General features: G+C 32.9%; 1 protein-coding gene across 1 annotated transcript in view; it reads right to left on the bottom strand.

Moving 5' to 3' along the window:
* Window positions 1–20,219, bottom strand: part of LOC129218596 (homeobox protein aristaless-like) — a 279,444-nt gene that overhangs the window by 136,512 nt on the left and 122,713 nt on the right. The window contains exon 2 of the mRNA XM_054852914.1: window positions 772–1,294. Within this exon, the coding sequence (XP_054708889.1) occupies window positions 772–1,205 (434 nt within the window). The 5' untranslated portion in view covers window positions 1,206–1,294. The remainder of the gene's footprint in view (window positions 1–771; window positions 1,295–20,219) is intronic.

The following is a 20,219-nucleotide window of genomic DNA, read 5'->3' as shown; positions in this document are numbered from 1 at the left end:
CTAACTGAAAAATCAACGTACCTTTGAAACACTTTTAAATATGTTCGAAAGCCTTAAAAGCTACACTTTGATCAAATGCCTGTACTTACACGAAACTTTGAAAAGTAAATCGTAGAAACTTATGAGTTTTAATCCAATTTCGTACTTCATTCAATGGGAAAGTGCATGTGCGTAGTTATTCTTGCGTCCGCCATTGATTGTGGTTGAATGATGTCAGAGCGGAGAGCGCATGCGCGAGCGTTTCACCCATGCATTTAGGAGGTCCGTTTTCACATTTATTAGCGTCATTCACCTTGATTACATTTCCTAGCCTCTATTGCACCCTGAGGCCCCGTGTTTTAGCCCCAGGGAGCCAAATAGTTAGTCAAAGGCACCCGTAGTTTTAACAGTGTATAAAAAAGGGGGGGGGATCATCGTCTGTTAATGAAAATTTTTATTTTCCCGATTTTTTATAGCATATATACCCGCGATATGTGAGCTGTCGTAACAATGGAGGACTTAACTATTCAAACTTCATAAACGTTTTCAAATAACCATTCTGTTTTGATTTCATCTAGTTACTTTAAAACTGACAAAAAATACTAAATGTGTGCTTTGTCTTTGGCAGCATTGCACCTGTCAGTGGCTTTGAATTTTCATTACCAAAAATGAAAAGAAAATGTGTTCGAGAGCTTTTTAACCTCTTGACATGCAAGGTTGTACGATTGATTTTAATGGATGTGCCATGCCAATTGGTTGTGTAATGGGGGATTAATGAAAGTTTGAGATTACCTGGTAAAAACATCGGGATAGTGAGTTCTCGCGAATGCTTTTTCTAGTTCTTCTAGCTGGTAACTAGTGAATGTGGTCCTGTATCTCCGCTGTTTCCTTTTTGGAAAGTCCTCCGATTCCATGGCAGACTCTGAAGACAACATACACTTATTGTTCTCATCTGCGACACTAATGTCCTCGTCACCACTTTCAGTGTCATCCACAGCAGCCGAGACAGACAAGTCCTCCGCGGTGGCTTCTTTCACTTGTTCGGGACTCGAAGCTGGCTTGGGCGACTTGTCTCCCACGAGTCTCATGACTGACAGTTTGTGTAAAGGGTGGTGGGGGTTGAGCTGGGGCTGCTGCTGTTCTTTCTGGTGCGCTTCCATCAGGTTGAGGGTGCGGGCGGCCTCGCTAATGCACTCCTGGCGTTCGATCTTGTCCGATATGCCCATAGTATTTGTCGAATCGCTCAGTTCCGGCACGATGCCACCTTCCGTCGCACTCTCGAGCACAGACAATGTGTTGCGCAGATGAGATGGAACTGAAACAGATTCACCAATCAAATGTCTGTTCTAATCTAACACAATAAAAAATAAGTGCATTTTATTCCACAAACTGCTGGATCGAAATTATCTTATGCCGAAACAATTCAAAATAATAATAATAATAAAGATATTTTTTTTAACTTTCGGAAGATTTTTTTTTTTTTTTTTGAGCAATCACGATTGATTATTGCTTTCATTTTTCTGTTTTTGATGTCCTATCATTTTTCCCACCGCCACCCTCCACAGCATCACCGTCGACCGGGTCCTCACGATGCTGCACCTCCAGCGAAAACCGTCTCCAGGTTTCGTCAATATCCTACACTTACACGCATACATACACGCACCTACACACATATACACCTACACACATACACAAACACACACAAACACACACAAACACACACACACACACTCACATACACACAACTACCCACACACTCATGCCTGCACACAGACACAAACACACATGCCTACACACACACATACCCTCCACACACAAACACACACACACACACATTCATACACACAACTACCCACACACTCATGCCTGCACACAGACACAAACACACATGCCTACACACACACACAAACACACACGCTTACATATACACCACACACACTAGTGATTGCGAAAAACATAATTTGAATTCAAGATGACAAAATTCAATTTTTTTTTTTTTTTTTTTTTTTTTTTTTTTTTGCGGCACATTTATGTGATACTATTTTATCAGAATTAAAATCAACTTGTCATGTCAACTGAATTAAAATGGACCTATTCATACTTGCTTCCATAACATCATGCTCAAAGAAAACAAGAAGTTTTCCTTTCGGCTAAGTTTTGATAGGTGCAGAGTCATGGAGAGGCTCCCTAACGCGATAAAGTCATCGCTTTCAAACCACTTCCAAAACCACTAGAAATATGAAACAAGTTGAAATATTATTGAAAATGCGTTCGAAATTTGGATGGAAAGGTCACAATGGGAGTCTGTCCAGAACTTCAGAACGTTTTTTATTGTTTCGAATTTTATGCTCTATATAAGTATAGTTGATTTCGAAAATATAGTTTTGCATCAATTTCAGGTCATTTCTTCAGATATCTGATTGACATTAAATATCAAGCGAAAAGAACTCTAAAAACATTGAAAATCTTTCCAAGTGTTACCTAGTCATTCATTTGCACAAATGAGACATTTTCACGCATTTCATTCCCCAATTTTAGGAAAGTTTTTTTTTTCCCCATTTAAATAATGATTTGTACGAGGAACTGACAGTGCAAATCAATTCGTTTTCAAGTACAAATCTTTTTTTTTTTTTTTTTTCGAAAGTTGATAATTCATATTATGATAGACAATGGAACTTAAAATTCGAATGTATCACAATTAAAAGTCAAAATTCCGGGAAGAAAGTGCAAATAAATGCACTTTCTTCCCGGCATAAAAATTTTAGACTCGTGCAAATGACACATAATACTATGATACATAAAGTAATGATTAAAGAACAAATTATATACGATGTGAGAAATGTGCACAAAAATCACAGTGTTTTTAATTGCAAAATATGTATGTGTAAAAATAATTAAAATCCTTAATGAGTGGAATAAAACAGCGTTTTTTTTTTTTTTTAATTGTCTCTAAGCTTCAAAACAACATCCAAAAAGATAGCGGGGGGAAAAGGCATAAGATTGTAAAATTCGTCGTTTGCAATTGAAAAAAGAAACAAAGAAAAAAAAATTAATTTGACTTTTGACCTCTTGAATTCAAATTATGTTTTTCGCAATCACGAGTATGTGTGTATGTATGCATGTGTGTTTATGTGTGTGGGAGGGTATGTGTGTTTGTGTATAGGGGGTATGTGTATGCGTGTGTAGGTAAATGTGTTTGTGTGCAGGCATGAGTGTGATGAGTGTGTGGGTACTTGTATGTAGGTGTGTGTGTGTGTGTGTATGTATGTGTTCAGTGGCGTAGCGAGAAAAAATCCTTGGGGGGGGGGGGGTAATTTTTTTTTTTTTGAAATTTAAAGTAAAGCTATGCCCTCAAGTTTATATATATATATATATATATATATATATATATATATATATATATATATATATATATATATATATACATAAGCTTTTTACCGTCATAAAAGCTATTATATTAAATAAAAATCTTTTAGCTCATAAACAGAACTCTTCAGGTTCGACTGAAAAATGATTTTTTGGGGCTCATGGAGGGGGTTTAGACCCCCCTATTCCCCCCTATGGCTACGCCACTGTATGTGTTTGAGTGTGTGTGTATGTGTTTGTGTGTGTATGTGTTTGTGTGTGTATGTGTTTGTGTATGTATTTGTGTTTGTATGTGTTTGTGTGTGTAGTTGTGTATGTGTGCGCGTGTGAGAGTGTGTAGTTGTGTATGTATGCGCGTGTGTATAGCATATGGATGCAACCTGGAGGCTGTTTTCGCTAGAGGAGCAGCATCGTGAGGAGCCGGTCGACGGTGATGCTGCAGAGGATGCTGGCGGGAAAATAAAATGATAGGACGCCAAAAGCAGTCAATAAATTAAAAAAAAAAAAAATAAGCAATCATGATTGCTCAAAAATAAACTAAGCAAAACAAAGACAGAAAAAAAGACTTATGTAATGTTTTTACTAGAGAAAAGCTTTTTGAATTCTAGCCAAAACACTTTTAACTTGTAAGCTTTCAACAAATTCCGTTCTATGCAGAAGATTCCACGCTTTCGAGTCATGCTCACTTACGACGGAAGATTGAAACATTTGAATCCATCTATTGCAATCTTCAGTGTACGTAAGAGTAGAAACAAGTATGTTTGAGCTTTCAAAAAAGCAAAATATGTAATTTGTTATCGACAAAAAAGTAAATTCTTGAGTGCTTTGAGAAAATGAAATTTAAGACCATTTGTTTGTACTATCAGGTGTCACTTTCCACGAACATGAATACATTGTTTGACACCTCATCTATCTCTTTGTACTTAAAAACATTTTAATATTCACTATTATTATAATAAAAGTAGATTTATTATAATAATAGATACTTTTATTATGAGTTATAATAAAAGTACATTTATTATAATAACAGAGAAAGGCTGTTTTCATGCAAGGGATCTTTAAAACGCATGATTCACATTTATGTTATACATTTTTCAAATATATTATTTACTTATCTGCCAACATTCAGATAATTGTACGAGCTTTATATTTATAAACATTTGAAATGATTGAATGTTTTTAAAAATTGCATGTTACCTGCTATTTCTGACGTACAATTAAAGTGTTCCCATTCCCCTGACAAATACAGACGTTCCTTGTATGTTCATTTCTTCCGTGTTATACGAGACTTTTTTGAAAGTAACTTTCTAACTTATTTATTATACTAATTAATCATGTACATGCTGAAAATCATGTCAATATGTAGCAACCCATTGCACAAGGAACCCAAAACCAGCAGTGTTGTTCCTTGTAGAGTGGAGAGTCATTAAACTACTTGGTGTACATTACTGAGTCCTTGAGACTGCTCTCTAACGGATTATGTCAAAATATATTTAAAAATTGCTTCCCGGAGGTTTGGAGAGAACGTTGTATTTGATTATCCGTGCATCATTTCGGAATCACACTTTTCTAAAGCTTCGGTGATGTTATCGATAATATCAATAACATCATTGAGGAAGATAAAGAAATCGAAGGTTTCCAATCAGTTGACGCTGAAAATATCGAAGAGTGGTTTAAAAGCGACGAATGTGAATCAGGATTTCAATGTCTAACTGACGAAAATATCATTGAACTTGTTACTGAATCAAACGCAAGTGACGATACCGAAAACGAAGATGAAGAACATGAAGAAAATACAATTTCACATTCTACTGCTCTACAATCTGTGGAACATTTATTGGATTACATGAGTGAAAGAAGTTACGATTACGGAGAAATAATTGCAGTAAGAAAAATTTGTACGGACATACGCAACAGTTTAAACAAAGAAAACAAAAATGTATCATCGATTTTTTTAGCAATACATTTCAAAGAAAAGTTCCTGGTTTGTGTGAGTATATACATAGTTTTTTCTAATTTCCCCTTAAATAATTACCCTGCATATTCCTTAAATGATTTTTCGGATTATCCGTGCTTTTCGATTATCCGTGCTACGCCGCCCGGTGATTATCACGGATAATCGGGAGTATACTGTATTTATTTAAAATAGCCGTTACTTATCACACGTCATCTTTCACAAGGACCACCGTCAACAGATAACGGGATATTTTTGTTAACGGAATGCTCTTAAAAGGACTATCTTTTTCGAGATGGTGTTAATAGCATCTTCTCAAAAGAAAACACGTGTCTGGAAAATAATCTTTTGTCAAGTCCAGCTTGATAAAAAGTAAGCTGTTCCAAACGGCAGGACGAGGAAAAACGTACAATTTGTTTCTTCCATCCGTTTAAGATAAGGAGCGTCGCTCCCAGAGATCTCTCAAATGAATCAACGGGAGTTGACATTTACCTAGGAACACCATCTTGGCGGTTGATTCGCACATTTGGCACATTGATAAAATCTTTTTCATACAATTTTCTTTCTCGAAAGAAAAAGATAAAACATTTGCAAAAACAAAAAAGCTTGTAAGGGGAAAGGGGGCACATGTGAACAATATTTTTTTCTTTCTTTGTTTTCAAAAAATATTAGAAATTTCTCAGCGCAAAAATGTTCCCATGATTGAAGACTTTTCTTCGTGTCATGGGATTGTTGAGATTTTTTTAAAACTATTTTTTGTTTTTTATTACTTTATGATTCTTTTTTTTAATGTCTTCCATTGTTCACATGCACCTCTAACTAAAGGGGCAGAAATGAACAGACCTGGTGCACAAATGAAAACCTTTAGAAAATGAAGGACAAACATCAGATTTCAAAGAAAAACTCTTTAACATATAATATATACGAATATTTCAATTATATTGGAGGATTTATATCCTATACCGTGTCAGTTTAAATTGTACAGTAATTGTGTTACTAAGAAAAAAATATTTTTTTCCCAAATATATAACTCTGCTCACTGTCAATATAAATCACGAAGTCTGCTTTGGATAGCACTGGATAGACACGAAAAAACTTGTAAGACTAAATAGTACAAAGATTATTTTCTTACGTAAAGATTGGTCGAACTATATGCTGTTTTTAAGCGTCATACAGTGTATGATAATGTATTTTACAGTGACTTTAAGCTTCAGTTTTTAATAAAATGAAAACATTTTTTGTTTTTTTTATTTCTGGATGTAGGGGAATATGGGGCAAAGTAAAATGGGTTTCTTCAAAATGAACAAATGAAATGTGTTTCGAAAATTACAGTACATGAAGAAAAAACATTGTATTATATAATAAAACTTGCGTTGAAACAGTATTTTTAACTTTTGGCACTAAAATTGAGTCTTCAAAAAAATTGCACTTTTTTTTATGGGGCAAAGTGAATGAAAATTGCAACACCATGAAGGAAGCATCATAGTTGAATGAAATTTAATACACAGTTGAGTGGTAATGGTACAAATAAATGATTACATTTTCAAACCAAACAAACAATAAAAAGAGATAGAAATTAGTACTTTGTATGGCTACCACGCGCCGCAATAAGAGCTGCTACACGACTCGGCATGGAGTGAAACAAAGTTTGAATATCTGCTTGCGGAAGAGTATTCCATATTGTTTGTATGCGCAACCAAAGTTCGTCTGTGGAAGCAACAGGACGAGGATCACGAGCGAGAAGCCGCCCAACGAAATCCCACACATGTTCAATCAGTGACATATCCGGGGAATATGCAGGCAAAGGAAGAAGCTGTACCTGCTGCGAATCATGGTAGAATTTGACAGTCCTGACGACATGTGGACGGGTGTTATCCTGCTAGAATACAGCCCCTGACAATCCTTGCAGGAAAGGAATATTTTGGCGCTGTAAAACTTCGTTTATGTATCGGGTATTGTTCAAATTTCCCACAATTCGTAGCAATTGTGATCGTCCATGATATGCTATGGTACCCCAGACCATAACTCCGGGTGTTCGTCACTGTGGCGTTCGATAACGCACTCCGGAATGTGCCGTTCACCGACATAGCGCCTGACACGAATCAGCACCATACGCACCAGGTGTCTGTCATCGCAAGCTGACGTCACATTTCGGGGTCCTCTCCCGGATTTCCGAGCTGTCCGACCCTCGTCCGTCCACTGCTTCCAGACATGCATGATTGTGCTGTTACGCTGCACACGAGCGGCTACTGCACGATAAGACAATCCAGCTTCACGAAGGCCGACGATTCTACCCCGTTCAAACTCCGAAATTTTTTACCAAATTTAGCTTTCTTTCGTCGAAGAGGTATGGTAAAGATTCTGTTAACGTTTACTCTAGCATATAACGACGGATAATCATACACGCCTCGTTACAGTCGTCTATTTATATTCGGTTCGATCCGCCGTTCAGAGGGCGCTGCTCAGCATACGCTTGCGCTACCGGTCTGCAATTCTAATCAATTGCGCATCATACCCTACTTTACACATTTCCTGCAATTTTCAGCTCACTTGCGTAAGTCCTTCGTGGTGTTGCAATTCTCACGAACAGGAGTGTGAAATATTATTCTAATGAAATATTTCTATTCGATTATAAAACATATTTTTGATCAAAAGAACAAGTAAATAAAAGATTGAATGAATAAGTGAAAAGATAATGGAACAATAAACGAATAATTAAATGAATAAATCAATCAATACATGAAGAGAAATTAATGATTGAGTAAAAGAATGAATGAATTAGAAAAGAAGTGAATGAATGAATAAGTGAATTACTAAACACGGGAATGTAAACGAATTAATATATGGAAACGTAAGTGATTTATATCAAATGATTGAGTGAGTAAATGAAACAAACTGAATGAATAAATCAATCACTACATGTAGAAAAATTAATGATTGAGTAAAAGAATGAATGAATTAGAAAAGAAGTGAATGAATGAATAAGTGAATTACTAAACACGGGAATGTAAACGAATTAATATATGGAAACGTAAGTGATTTATATCAAATGATTGAGTGAGTAAATGAAACAAACTAAATGAATAAATCAATCACTACATGTAGAAAAATTAATGATTGAGTAAAAGAATGAATGAATTAGAAAATAAGTGAATGAATGAATAAATAAGTGAATTACTAAACACAGGAATGTAAACGAATTAATAAATGGAAACGCAAGTGATTTATACCAAATGATTGAGTGAGTAAATGAAACAAACTATTTCACTTTGCCCCATCCACTTTGCCGCGCATGTGTTTGACTAATTGCACAATTTATTTAAAAAACAAATATGCTTAATATTAAGTAATGTAATACTACATTGAATATTAGGATTTCTCAATTAATATTCAAAATGTTAATAACAAGAACTTTATTATTTTAAAGTGACAAAAATAATTTTTTACTTTCATTTTTTTATTGCCTGTATTACCAAATGCTTTAATATTTGGCAGTATTTTTCCCCTGAATGGAATAGACTACATATGGCACTATATAGTTAAAATAATACCAGATAGGTGGAGCTAAAAGCAGAGTAAATACTTCACCTTTTCACTTTGCCCCGCTATTTCACTTTGCTCCATGTTCCCCTCTCATATAACGCTAAATTGTTGACAGTTATTTAGTAAAAAAAATTTAAACAATAAATAAATATTTAATAACAATAATAGTAATTAGCAATAAATTTACAAGCTGATTACAGAAAAATACTAATTATAAATTTTAACGCATCTTTTTTAACACATAAAAATCCTATTCTAATATTTGTTGTTACGAAGGGACATGGGAACTCTTCACACGTGATTCTTGATGATGTATTTTACTAGTGCCCCATCATCTAGATTTGCAAGAAAGAAGAATTCTTAATCAAATTAAAAAAATCAACTTTGTCCGAAATTTACCTGAATGTTCATGTAGTGGTTTGCATTGGTTTAGTTAAATAGTTTTTTGAAAACATGTTTTCACGAAAAAACGAGTGATGAAATTAGATACAACACCTGCCGAAACAAAAAAGTTGTCACCACAGCAACATAAAATGGGTTATTGCTCTAAAAGCTTGGCCAAAAAGTAGGACTTACTTGAAATTTTTTTCAGATTTATGGAGTTATCTTAGTAAAGCATGTCATGCTCACATGTTCCCCCTTTCAACTACACTAAAAAATTTCAAAACCTTTTTTGAAATAAAAGAGTTCCTCTTTTGAAAATACTAGTTTAAAAGCACTTTTCATAATATCTCGGAAAACTTTTCTCAAGTATTAGAATTTCTCTCAGAATAAAGGAAAGTTGCGTGGCTGGGTGCAAACACAGAAAAATTTGAAGACGGAAGTGATGCCCTTATTACTTCTTCATATGAATTCACTACGAGTTCTTTAGTTTACTTTTGCTTGGTCTAAAATCAGATTTCTTCGGAATCTGTGAGGAATTCATTGCAAATGAAGAATACACGAGTAGTATTTACCACAAAAACTGTGCTTTATTTGTTGGTGACGCATAAAAAGGTTACGAAAAGTAAACTAAAAACGGCTTATTTCAACGAGATGCTCAGAGTGCTAGACCTTTTGAAATTATTGGCGTTAAGATTAATTAATGCAGTAAGTCTTCATTCCATTACTTAATGTTAGATTTATTTTCCCTTTTTGAACTTTTATCAATGTGTGTGTATTTATAAATGCACACACACACACACACACATTATATATATATATATATATTTCCTTTGTGGATATACTATAAGGCAGAGTCAGGAGGAATGGTCGGTGGGAATAATGCATTTACACATCTAGACAGACGAGCACAGGTTTTAATAGTATCGATGCTAAGAAACTGGCGTTATTTCATTACGTTCCTTTTCAAAAGAAAAAAAGCGTTTTACGTTTTTAGATTTATCTTGCAGACATAATAGAAATGGTCTGAGTAAAATTATTATGCAGAAAATTTGAGACACCTTATGGTTTAATTAACTATCCACCTAATCATCTTATATCAGGAGAGACTATATCCAGCTGGATCCGACCCTTTTCGAAAAAGATTTTTTTCTCCATATTTTGATACTTTTTTGTCTCGCCACAACGGGATTTCGAACAGCCCGTTTTACTTAAAAACCAGATCCATCCATGCTTTTATCACATCAACGCCAATAATAAACCGCTTAACCGCCTCACTTTTTTAATGTGACAGGCAACTGTGACCATGCTTTCTGTAATCAACGTGGCATAAATGGGAGACTTTGAACGGAAAATCAAGCTCAATCCCAATTATTTTTATTGCTAAAAAATGATGCAATACAATATTTAAAAAAATAATGATAGATAAAGTTGCACAGCAAAGGTTTTTCGAACAAAAAACAAAAAAAAAGCTTTTGAAAAAAATGAAGTGGGGCGGAGCGAGTTTTTGAAAAGTAGATTGAGCTTCGAATGAAATAAGATTTAATATTGAAACGAAGCCAAGACACAACCTTAAGAGAGAAAATCAACTAAGGAGCTACTGTGTCCGAAAGCAATTCCAGGTATAATTTGAGTAATCAATTTAGCAATCAAACCGCCGGAAGCAGCCTTGTGAATCTTATTTATCTTATTAAATCTTATTTCAATATTAATATATTAAATCTTATTATTCTTAAATATATTAAATCTTATATATTATTTATAATATTTACATACATTTTAATATTATTCTTAAATATATTAAATCTTATTTCATTGAGCTTCGAATGAAATAAGATTTAATATTGAAACGAAGCCAAGACACAACCTTAAGAGAGAAAATCAACTAAGGAGCTACTGTGTCCGAAAGCAATTCCAGGTATAATTTGAGTAATCAATTTAGCAATCAAACCGCCGGAAGCAGCCTTGTGAATCTTATTTATCTTATTAAATCTTATTTCAATATTAATATATTAAATCTTATTATTCTTAAATATATTAAATCTTATATATTATTTATAATATTTACATATATTTTAATATTATTCTTAAATATATTAAATCTTATTTCATTGAGCTTCGAATGAAATAAGATTTAATATTGAAACGAAGCCAAGACACAACCTTAAGAGAGAAAATCAACTAAGGAGCTACTGTGTCCGAAAGCAATTCCAGGTATAATTTGAGTAATCAATTTAGCAATCAAACCGCCGGAAGCAGCCTTGTGAATCTTATTTATCTTATTAAATCTTATTTCAATATTAATATATTAAATCTTATTATTCTTAAATATATTAAATCTTATATATTATTTATAATATTTACATATATTTTAATATTATTCTTAAATATATTAAATCTTATTTCATTGAGCTTCGAATGAAATAAGATTTAATATTGAAACGAAGCCAAGACACAACCTTAAGAGAGAAAATCAACTAAGGAGCTACTGTGTCCGAAAGCAATTCCAGGTATAATTTGAGTAATCAATTTAGCAATCAAACCGCCGGAAGCAGCCTTGTGAATCTTATTTATCTTATTAAATCTTATTTCAATATTAATATATTAAATCTTATTATTCTTAAATATATTAAATCTTATATATTATTTATAATATTTACATATATTTTAATATTATTCTTAAATATATTAAATCTTATTTCATTGAGCTTCGAATGAAATAAGATTTAATATTGAAACGAAGCCAAGACACAACCTTAAGAGAGAAAATCAACTAAGGAGCTACTGTGTCCGAAAGCAATTCCAGGTATAATTTGAGTAATCAATTTAGCAATCAAACCGCCGGAAGCAGCCTTGTGAATCTTATTTATCTTATTAAATCTTATTTCAATATTAATATATTAAATCTTATTATTCTTAAATATATTAAATCTTATATATTATTTATAATATTTACATATATTTTAATATTATTCTTAAATATATTAAATCTTATTTCATTGAGCTTCGAATGAAATAAGATTTAATATTGAAACGAAGCCAAGACACAACCTTAAGAGAGAAAATCAACTAAGGAGCTACTGTGTCCGAAAGCAATTCCAGGTATAATTTGAGTAATCAATTTAGCAATCAAACCGCCGGAAGCAGCCTTGTGAATCTTATTTATCTTATTAAATCTTATTTCAATATTAATATATTAAATCTTATTATTCTTAAATATATTAAATCTTATATATTATTTATAATATTTACATACATTTTAATATTATTCTTAAATATATTAAATCTTATTTCATTGAGCTTCGAATGAAATAAGATTTAATATTGAAACGAAGCCAAGACACAACCTTAAGAGAGAAAATCAACTAAGGAGCTACTGTGTCCGAAAGCAATTCCAGGTATAATTTGAGTAATCAATTTAGCAATCAAACCGCCGGAAGCAGCCTTGTGAATCTTATTTATCTTATTAAATCTTATTTCAATATTAATATATTAAATCTTATTATTCTTAAATATATTAAATCTTATATATTATTTATAATATTTACATATATTTTAATATTATTCTTAAATATATTAAATCTTATTTCATTGAGCTTCGAATGAAATAAGATTTAATATTGAAACGAAGCCAAGACACAACCTTAAGAGAGAAAATCAACTAAGGAGCTACTGTGTCCGAAAGCAATTCCAGGTATAATTTGAGTAATCAATTTAGCAATCAAACCGCCGGAAGCAGCCTTGTGAATCTTATTTATCTTATTAAATCTTATTTCAATATTAATATATTAAATCTTATTATTCTTAAATATATTAAATCTTATATATTATTTATAATATTTACATATATTTTAATATTATTCTTAAATATATTAAATCTTATTTCATTGAGCTTCGAATGAAATAAGATTTAATATTGAAACGAAGCCAAGACACAACCTTAAGAGAGAAAATCAACTAAGGAGCTACTGTGTCCGAAAGCAATTCCAGGTATAATTTGAGTAATCAATTTAGCAATCAAACCGCCGGAAGCAGCCTTGTGAATCTTATTTATCTTATTAAATCTTATTTCAATATTAATATATTAAATCTTATTATTCTTAAATATATTAAATCTTATATATTATTTATAATATTTACATATATTTTAATATTATTCTTAAATATATTAAATCTTATTTCATTGAGCTTCGAATGAAATAAGATTTAATATTGAAACGAAGCCAAGACACAACCTTAAGAGAGAAAATCAACTAAGGAGCTACTGTGTCCGAAAGCAATTCCAGGTATAATTTGAGTAATCAATTTAGCAATCAAACCGCCGGAAGCAGCCTTGTGAATCTTATTTATCTTATTAAATCTTATTTCAATATTAATATATTAAATCTTATTATTCTTAAATATATTAAATCTTATATATTATTTATAATATTTACATATATTTTAATATTATTCTTAAATATATTAAATCTTATTTCATTGAGCTTCGAATGAAATAAGATTTAATATTGAAACGAAGCCAAGACACAACCTTAAGAGAGAAAATCAACTAAGGAGCTACTGTGTCCGAAAGCAATTCCAGGTATAATTTGAGTAATCAATTTAGCAATCAAACCGCCGGAAGCAGCCTTGTGAATCTTATTTATCTTATTAAATCTTATTTCAATATTAATATATTAAATCTTATTATTCTTAAATATATTAAATCTTATATATTATTTATAATATTTACATATATTTTAATATTATTCTTAAATATATTAAATCTTATTAAATCTTATTTCATTGAGCTTCGAATGAAATAAGATTTAATATTGAAACGAAGTCGAGACACAACTTTAAGAGAGAAAATCAACTAAGGAGCTACTGTGTCCGAAAGCAATTCCAGGTATAATTTGAGTAATCAATTTAGCAATCAAACCGCCGGAAGCAGCCTTGTGAAGTGTCATTTCAGTTGATATTTTGAGCTCCGTCTAATAACAGAACAGTTGTTAAATGTCAAGTAATAGCCCAGCAATTACTACTCTCTTAATTTCGACTTTGCACGCACTCTTTATGCAGAAGCAGGTGTTATAGGAAAAGATACCAACTACATTGTTTGGAAGTTCATAGTTTGGGTCTTTTGATGCAAGTATGCTGAAGATGAGAGAAATGCAGCACCGTTTATTATTTAGATCTTCCAAATAGCTCAAATCGATCAAAAATATGATTTTTTTATTCCGTGGAAGTAACAATATATAAAGTGCGCTGAATCGTATGAAAAAAACCGCTTGTTGATCTGATGTTTTATCGCGAAGTTATATGCGTTTAAAAAAAAAGTAAACAGAGCGTGTTTTCGATTAAAATGGCTGTAACACATGTAAACAAAGTCGAAAAACTAAGTATAAAACATGTAAAAGTTTCAATAAATTCTTACATTGGTATTAATGTCAAATATTTAATTTAGTCACCGTGAAAATATATTTCGGGAGGTATTAAAATACGAAGATCATGCAATGTAGGTGAAATTAGACTTTAACGTCATTTATCTCGGACTGGAAAATTCGATGCTGACACAGATTGAAAAAAGCTCCATGCAACATAATTTTTGTTCGATATGCCTCAAATTTCAGAACATACTACTTTGGTAGTAGTTTGATAAAACTGGGTATGTATTAAGGTTTAAGAGAATTTTATGTTGATTAAAAATATTAAAGTTCTGATTTTTATGTAATATTCGCAACAAAAACTATTGCTTTACGCGAAAAAAAATACTGTGCAGTTAATAATGGACCAATCCTTAAATGGATACCCAAAGTTCTTGGCAATATTCTGTTCTCTGATAAAATGCAAGTTGTTTGAGAAAAAAGCAAAAATTGAGTGCCATGGAGATTTTAAAATTTTTATTTTAAATTTGAAAATTTTAATTTTAATTAAATTTTTATTTTGTTGCATGCTAATAAACTTGCTAACTTTTATACCTAGTTTCACATTTTAAAATTAATAAATATAACAAAAAGCTTTCAAGGTCCACCGTCCCCTTAGTTGATAAAATGTATTTCTACTTTCTCCTGGGGATGTAGTACCTTTTGACTCTTGTTTCATTCTAATTACTGCTCCAACTACAGTATCGTTAGGCGTTGACAACAAGAAACTTTATCTTGATATCTTAAACGTAATTGCAAATCCTTATCACGTTAATTATTTTTTAGTCATATTACTATTAAAACAAAGATATTATACATTTGCTGTAGGCTCAAAACTTGGAGAAAGGGGCACACGTGAACATGGTATGTTTTACTAAGAAAACTTGAAGTAACATTTCTCACAACTAGTCCAACCTCTTTGCAAAATTTTCGAGAACAATGGGCCATTTTGTGCTTCAGTGGGAACAACTTGTTTGCTTTAGCAAGTGACTTAATATATGATCAATATAATATATATGATCAATACAACAAATATATATGATCAATATAACTTGATCGCTATCTTCTTGACGTGAAAGTCCATTTTAAACTAACTAATACGAAGGCAAGGCGCCTCGTTCATTGTTCATTTGAGTGGGGCTAGTTGGTCTCTGTGATAGTTGAAACGAACTAATAAGCCAAGCTCAATCATTACAAACCACTGTATGAACATTCGAGTACATTTATGACAATGTTCATGTATTTATTTTATTCATTCACTTTTTTCAAGTAGGAATTGTTTCTTTTCGACCTAAAGTGTAGATGATGCACACAACTGTTGACTTTTGGGGCAGATGTGAACAGTAGTTGAGATTAACAGTCAAGTTATTAACTAAAGAGTGACATTAAGAACTCTTCTACACTAACAAAACAGGGGGCTCACAGAAAAAAAAAATCCCCATTACGGAGATTTCGGCGATCATTGCAGGTAAGAGTTTTAGTCTAGTCCTTAGCATGCGGAAAACTGGACAGGTTGATTGCTCAGCTGCCGGTTGGAATATAAACGGATGATCCCTTCATTAAGACGGATTTCTTTAGTAACGTGCTCAAAATATCTCGTCGCTAATCATCCACTCTGAAGACGTTTCGTCATTTATCAGAGCAACACTAAGACATCTAATCCGAGGAATAAGGTCCTACTGTTGCTCTCAGGCATATGCAGTCGGCCACAAGACGTCACGTCCTTTGTCAAAATTGGGCTTTAGTTATTCGAAACATATCACTTAGGGCTTCATTTCCAACAAAAAAGGGCCCTCTATTTTGCAAAGCATATGTACGGAATAATATGGAATTATTCGGAATTTTGGTAGCCCTGTGGCTTTATGATTGGCTGCTTCCACGCCACAGACCCAGGTTCAATTCTAGGGATGGGCATTTCACCCTTTCAGTGACTGGATAAAATAAGTACAAAGAGTGCTTGGGGACTTAACACTGGGGAGTCCCGACCACCTAACCGGCACATCAGTCTTTGAGTCTTCGGTCACGAAAACCGAGATGACCCTTGGATGGCCCCTGTTGCACCACCGAATTTAGTATACAAATCTGAGTTTTGACCACTAAAAACAAAGCAAATAAAAACGATGCATTGTAACTGAGCTCCCATGCAAATTCAGCCCCGATTATAATAAAAATGACTCAAAAAGGGGTTGACAATACTCATCATATCATAACGTAGAACATGCGAAGAAAAAATCTTCTTCGCGAAATACCGGTTTTTCTGCTCTTCATGCATCTAAGTTACATTTTCTAAAAACTTTTCATCTCACTTTATATTTTTTTTCTTAATTTGGCGAATTATTTTTTATTTTAATGGCTCAATTATCACTAAAAATGTTGTTGATTTTCTTTTTTACCTCGACAAATATTAACTATTTGTCGAGGTAAAAAAGAAAATCAACAACAATTTTAGTTTCGTTTAATGAATTGAAAAAGAAATATTAAGTTTTAAATTTGAGAAAGATTGATTTTGGCAATGTTTGAGGAGTTTTTTTGGAGAGCATGTCATGTGACTTTTTCATTCCCTTTCTGCATAACTGCATCTGTTTTAAAACCCCAATTCTGGCGAGTGTGATTTTGCGAGTTGGCGAGTTAGCAGATACGGTTGTGTCACGAAGGCCGTAAATGCGCAAAGGTTGGTAATAAATGCTTTCCGTCTGGGGTGTTGTCTCTGTGTGACGAAACGCCCAAGTCCAAAGTGTTGCTCGGATCGCAGAAGACAAAGCAATGAATAAAACAATTAGTCTGTTGCAGAATCTCTAATGGCCGTAGAAACAGTTTCCTACAAAAAGTGAGGCTCATAAAATGAATGAATGCTTTTGAAGATTTATTAAGATGGATTGGCAAAACGCGATGGCTAGGCAATGATTAAAACAGGGTTATTGTTGTACATACATATACTTAGATATATTAGGTTTAGGTGATAAATCTTTCATTTTGACGCTTTTTTTTCCTTCCTTAATGAGAGGGATTTTCCCAAAAGGGATCATAAGAAGTTAATTTTATTTTAAACGAAATTTTAGGAAGATCAGGGAAGAAATAAAGTGAAAAATGATACGAACTATTACACGAACGTTTTTTGTTTTTTGTTTTTTTTTCTTCATTTTATATTAATAGGATATGATTTATTCTCCTAAACGCTGTGTGATTGAAGATTTAAATAAGATATGTAATCAAAACAAGTAGCATGAGATAGTTTTATCTCTTTGATTTCATTTTATTTTTAGTTATTCACTTTTCTGCAACATTAGATCTTAACAAAAACAAAAAAAAGTGATGGCAATTTCAACAATGTCTGCTAGAAAACCGCTCATCGTTCCTCGATTTTTACGTTTAAAAACAAATCCGATTTCTTTTCTATTACTATTCTGTTTAACTCCTTATTGAAGTCGAATCTGATCCAAAGACAGGTTTAATAAAACAAAATAACCTAAAACAGATCCAATCGTAAATGAGTGTACGACGTTAACATTCGTCAGAATAAGGAGGTCAAAAGCATTATTTTTGAGGGAACAAAATTGAGGACGGAAATAGTAAAACATATTTGGGTACCCTCTTTTGCGATGTTGTCAAATGGAATTCGAAAGTGAACCAATTTAAATTCAAAACAATTTTTTATCAATTCTTGAAGTATACATTTCATTTTTAACACGGATACGAATTGAAATTTTCAGACAAAATTTATTTTAAAGGCCGTTAGAGCTGATTGATATTAAAATCGTTCAGGGAGTCTGCAAGTTAAATACTGGAGCATAAACCCCCTAGTCTAACCATATCTAATTACATGAAATACAACGCCAGCTCAGTCAATTCCAGCCGAGGACTGCAGTTTCGTGCTTATTAGCACTCATTAGCCCGGTTGTTTGGCACTCTTGGCTTTCTTAAGAGGTTTTCTACCTTCAGCTCCGTCACTCCTATGCCGGGCTGATGAGTGCTAATAAGCACGAAACTGCAGTCCTCGGCTGGAATTGACTGAGCTGGCGGTGTACTTCATGTATTTCTGCCTTAGCTCTGGCTATAGGGCGGTAACTTACTGAACATTTCTAATTTGCTTTTTTATTTACTTCTTCCATTAGAAAAATGTTTGTCTCCATTCCAATCAAGTTAAGTGTGTTTTAGCCGATGTCAATTAGGTCCGATCTCTTTAAAAGCCAATTGAAGGAAACATTGTTTCAAGCGCAAAAATCCGCATTCTTAATAGTTCGGTAATTATATTTCCTCAGCTTAGGCATCTTGTTGAAACAGAAGCTGCAAAGCGATCTTTATCAAACAGGTGGAAGAGCATTTGGCTTCGAAGAACTACACTGCCTCTATTTGCATACAAGAAATCTGCGGACTCAATTTCCTGTCTCAGTTACGTCCCTGGACAATTTTCCTAACAAAAAAGCATTCATTCAAAATCTTTGAGGCTACGAAGAGAGATTCTCGCAGCTCAGAAAACAATTTCATATTTCATGCTTTAAACCATATTTCATGCTTAAGCATTTCCATAATTTTTTTCTTTTATTAAATTTAAACAGTTGGCTTTTAAGTAATTTTGAAAGGCATATATGGGGGGGGGGATGCTTTACCGCTATACGCACCGTAAAAAATGTTTGCATGTACATATCAAATAACAAAAAAAAAAACACTAAACATAACAGAAAAAGTAAAGTTATGGTGACTGAATTAGTCTTCTTTTTTCGCATCAACAGTGGTGTGGTTTTGGAGGCGGATATGGTTAATACTTCAATACGTACTTTGACTACGGTCAAAATGAAAAACTAATGAGTTTCAGAAAGAATACATCCCTAAATCCTCCCTCCCTCCAAGCCCCTTTGATATGCACATCAACGCTATAAAAACTATTGGATAAGTGTTTTAATGCAGTTTAGTCACCATTAGTTATAAACTATTCGAATGTATAAAATAAAAACCAAAATTGGATTTAAGAAACAATTCGCCGAAATTAATTCACCAAAATCCAGATATATCATACTTCAGCGGTTTTTAACCTGCAGGGCGCTTCCTTCCAGAGAAGTATGGAGGAATTTTAAGAGTTATTATTTTGAAAAAAAAAAAAAAAAGAAATACAACAAATTTAACAATAACCAACTCTCCGTGGCAAAAAAATACCTTCAAAATGCTTCTGATATATTCCATTCCGATTCTTATGTGAATCAAAATATGCCGAAAAATGAATCCAAATGAAAAAAAAAAACCTAAGTTCCCTTTAATTCAAATTCTACCGTGAATGAAATCCCACCGTTCTCGCCCTACGTGTCCCATTTTTCGGAAGTGGCGCCCCCATTTTTTTTTTTTTTTTTTTTTTTTTCAGTTTTTGACAGTTTCATAGTAATTGTTTTATTTTGGAGAGGAAGGGAGTATTGTATCCGCCACTAACTCTCACCCGAGTAGCTATAGAAGTGCAAAGTTCAAAAACATGAACATTTGGAGCAAGTTGAGAGACTCATGGTGTTATTCCCCCTAAAAATCATCAAAAACGATCTTTTTTGCCTAGGGGTTTCTTATAAAAATATTTCAGTTTTTTTTGGCATAACACCAGAGTATATGAC

Source organism: Uloborus diversus, chromosome 3 (genome assembly GCF_026930045.1).
Source record: "Uloborus diversus isolate 005 chromosome 3, Udiv.v.3.1, whole genome shotgun sequence".
In the NCBI taxonomy this organism is placed as follows: Eukaryota; Metazoa; Arthropoda; class Arachnida; order Araneae; family Uloboridae; genus Uloborus; species Uloborus diversus.
This window is presented reverse-complemented; position numbering and strand designations above follow the sequence as displayed.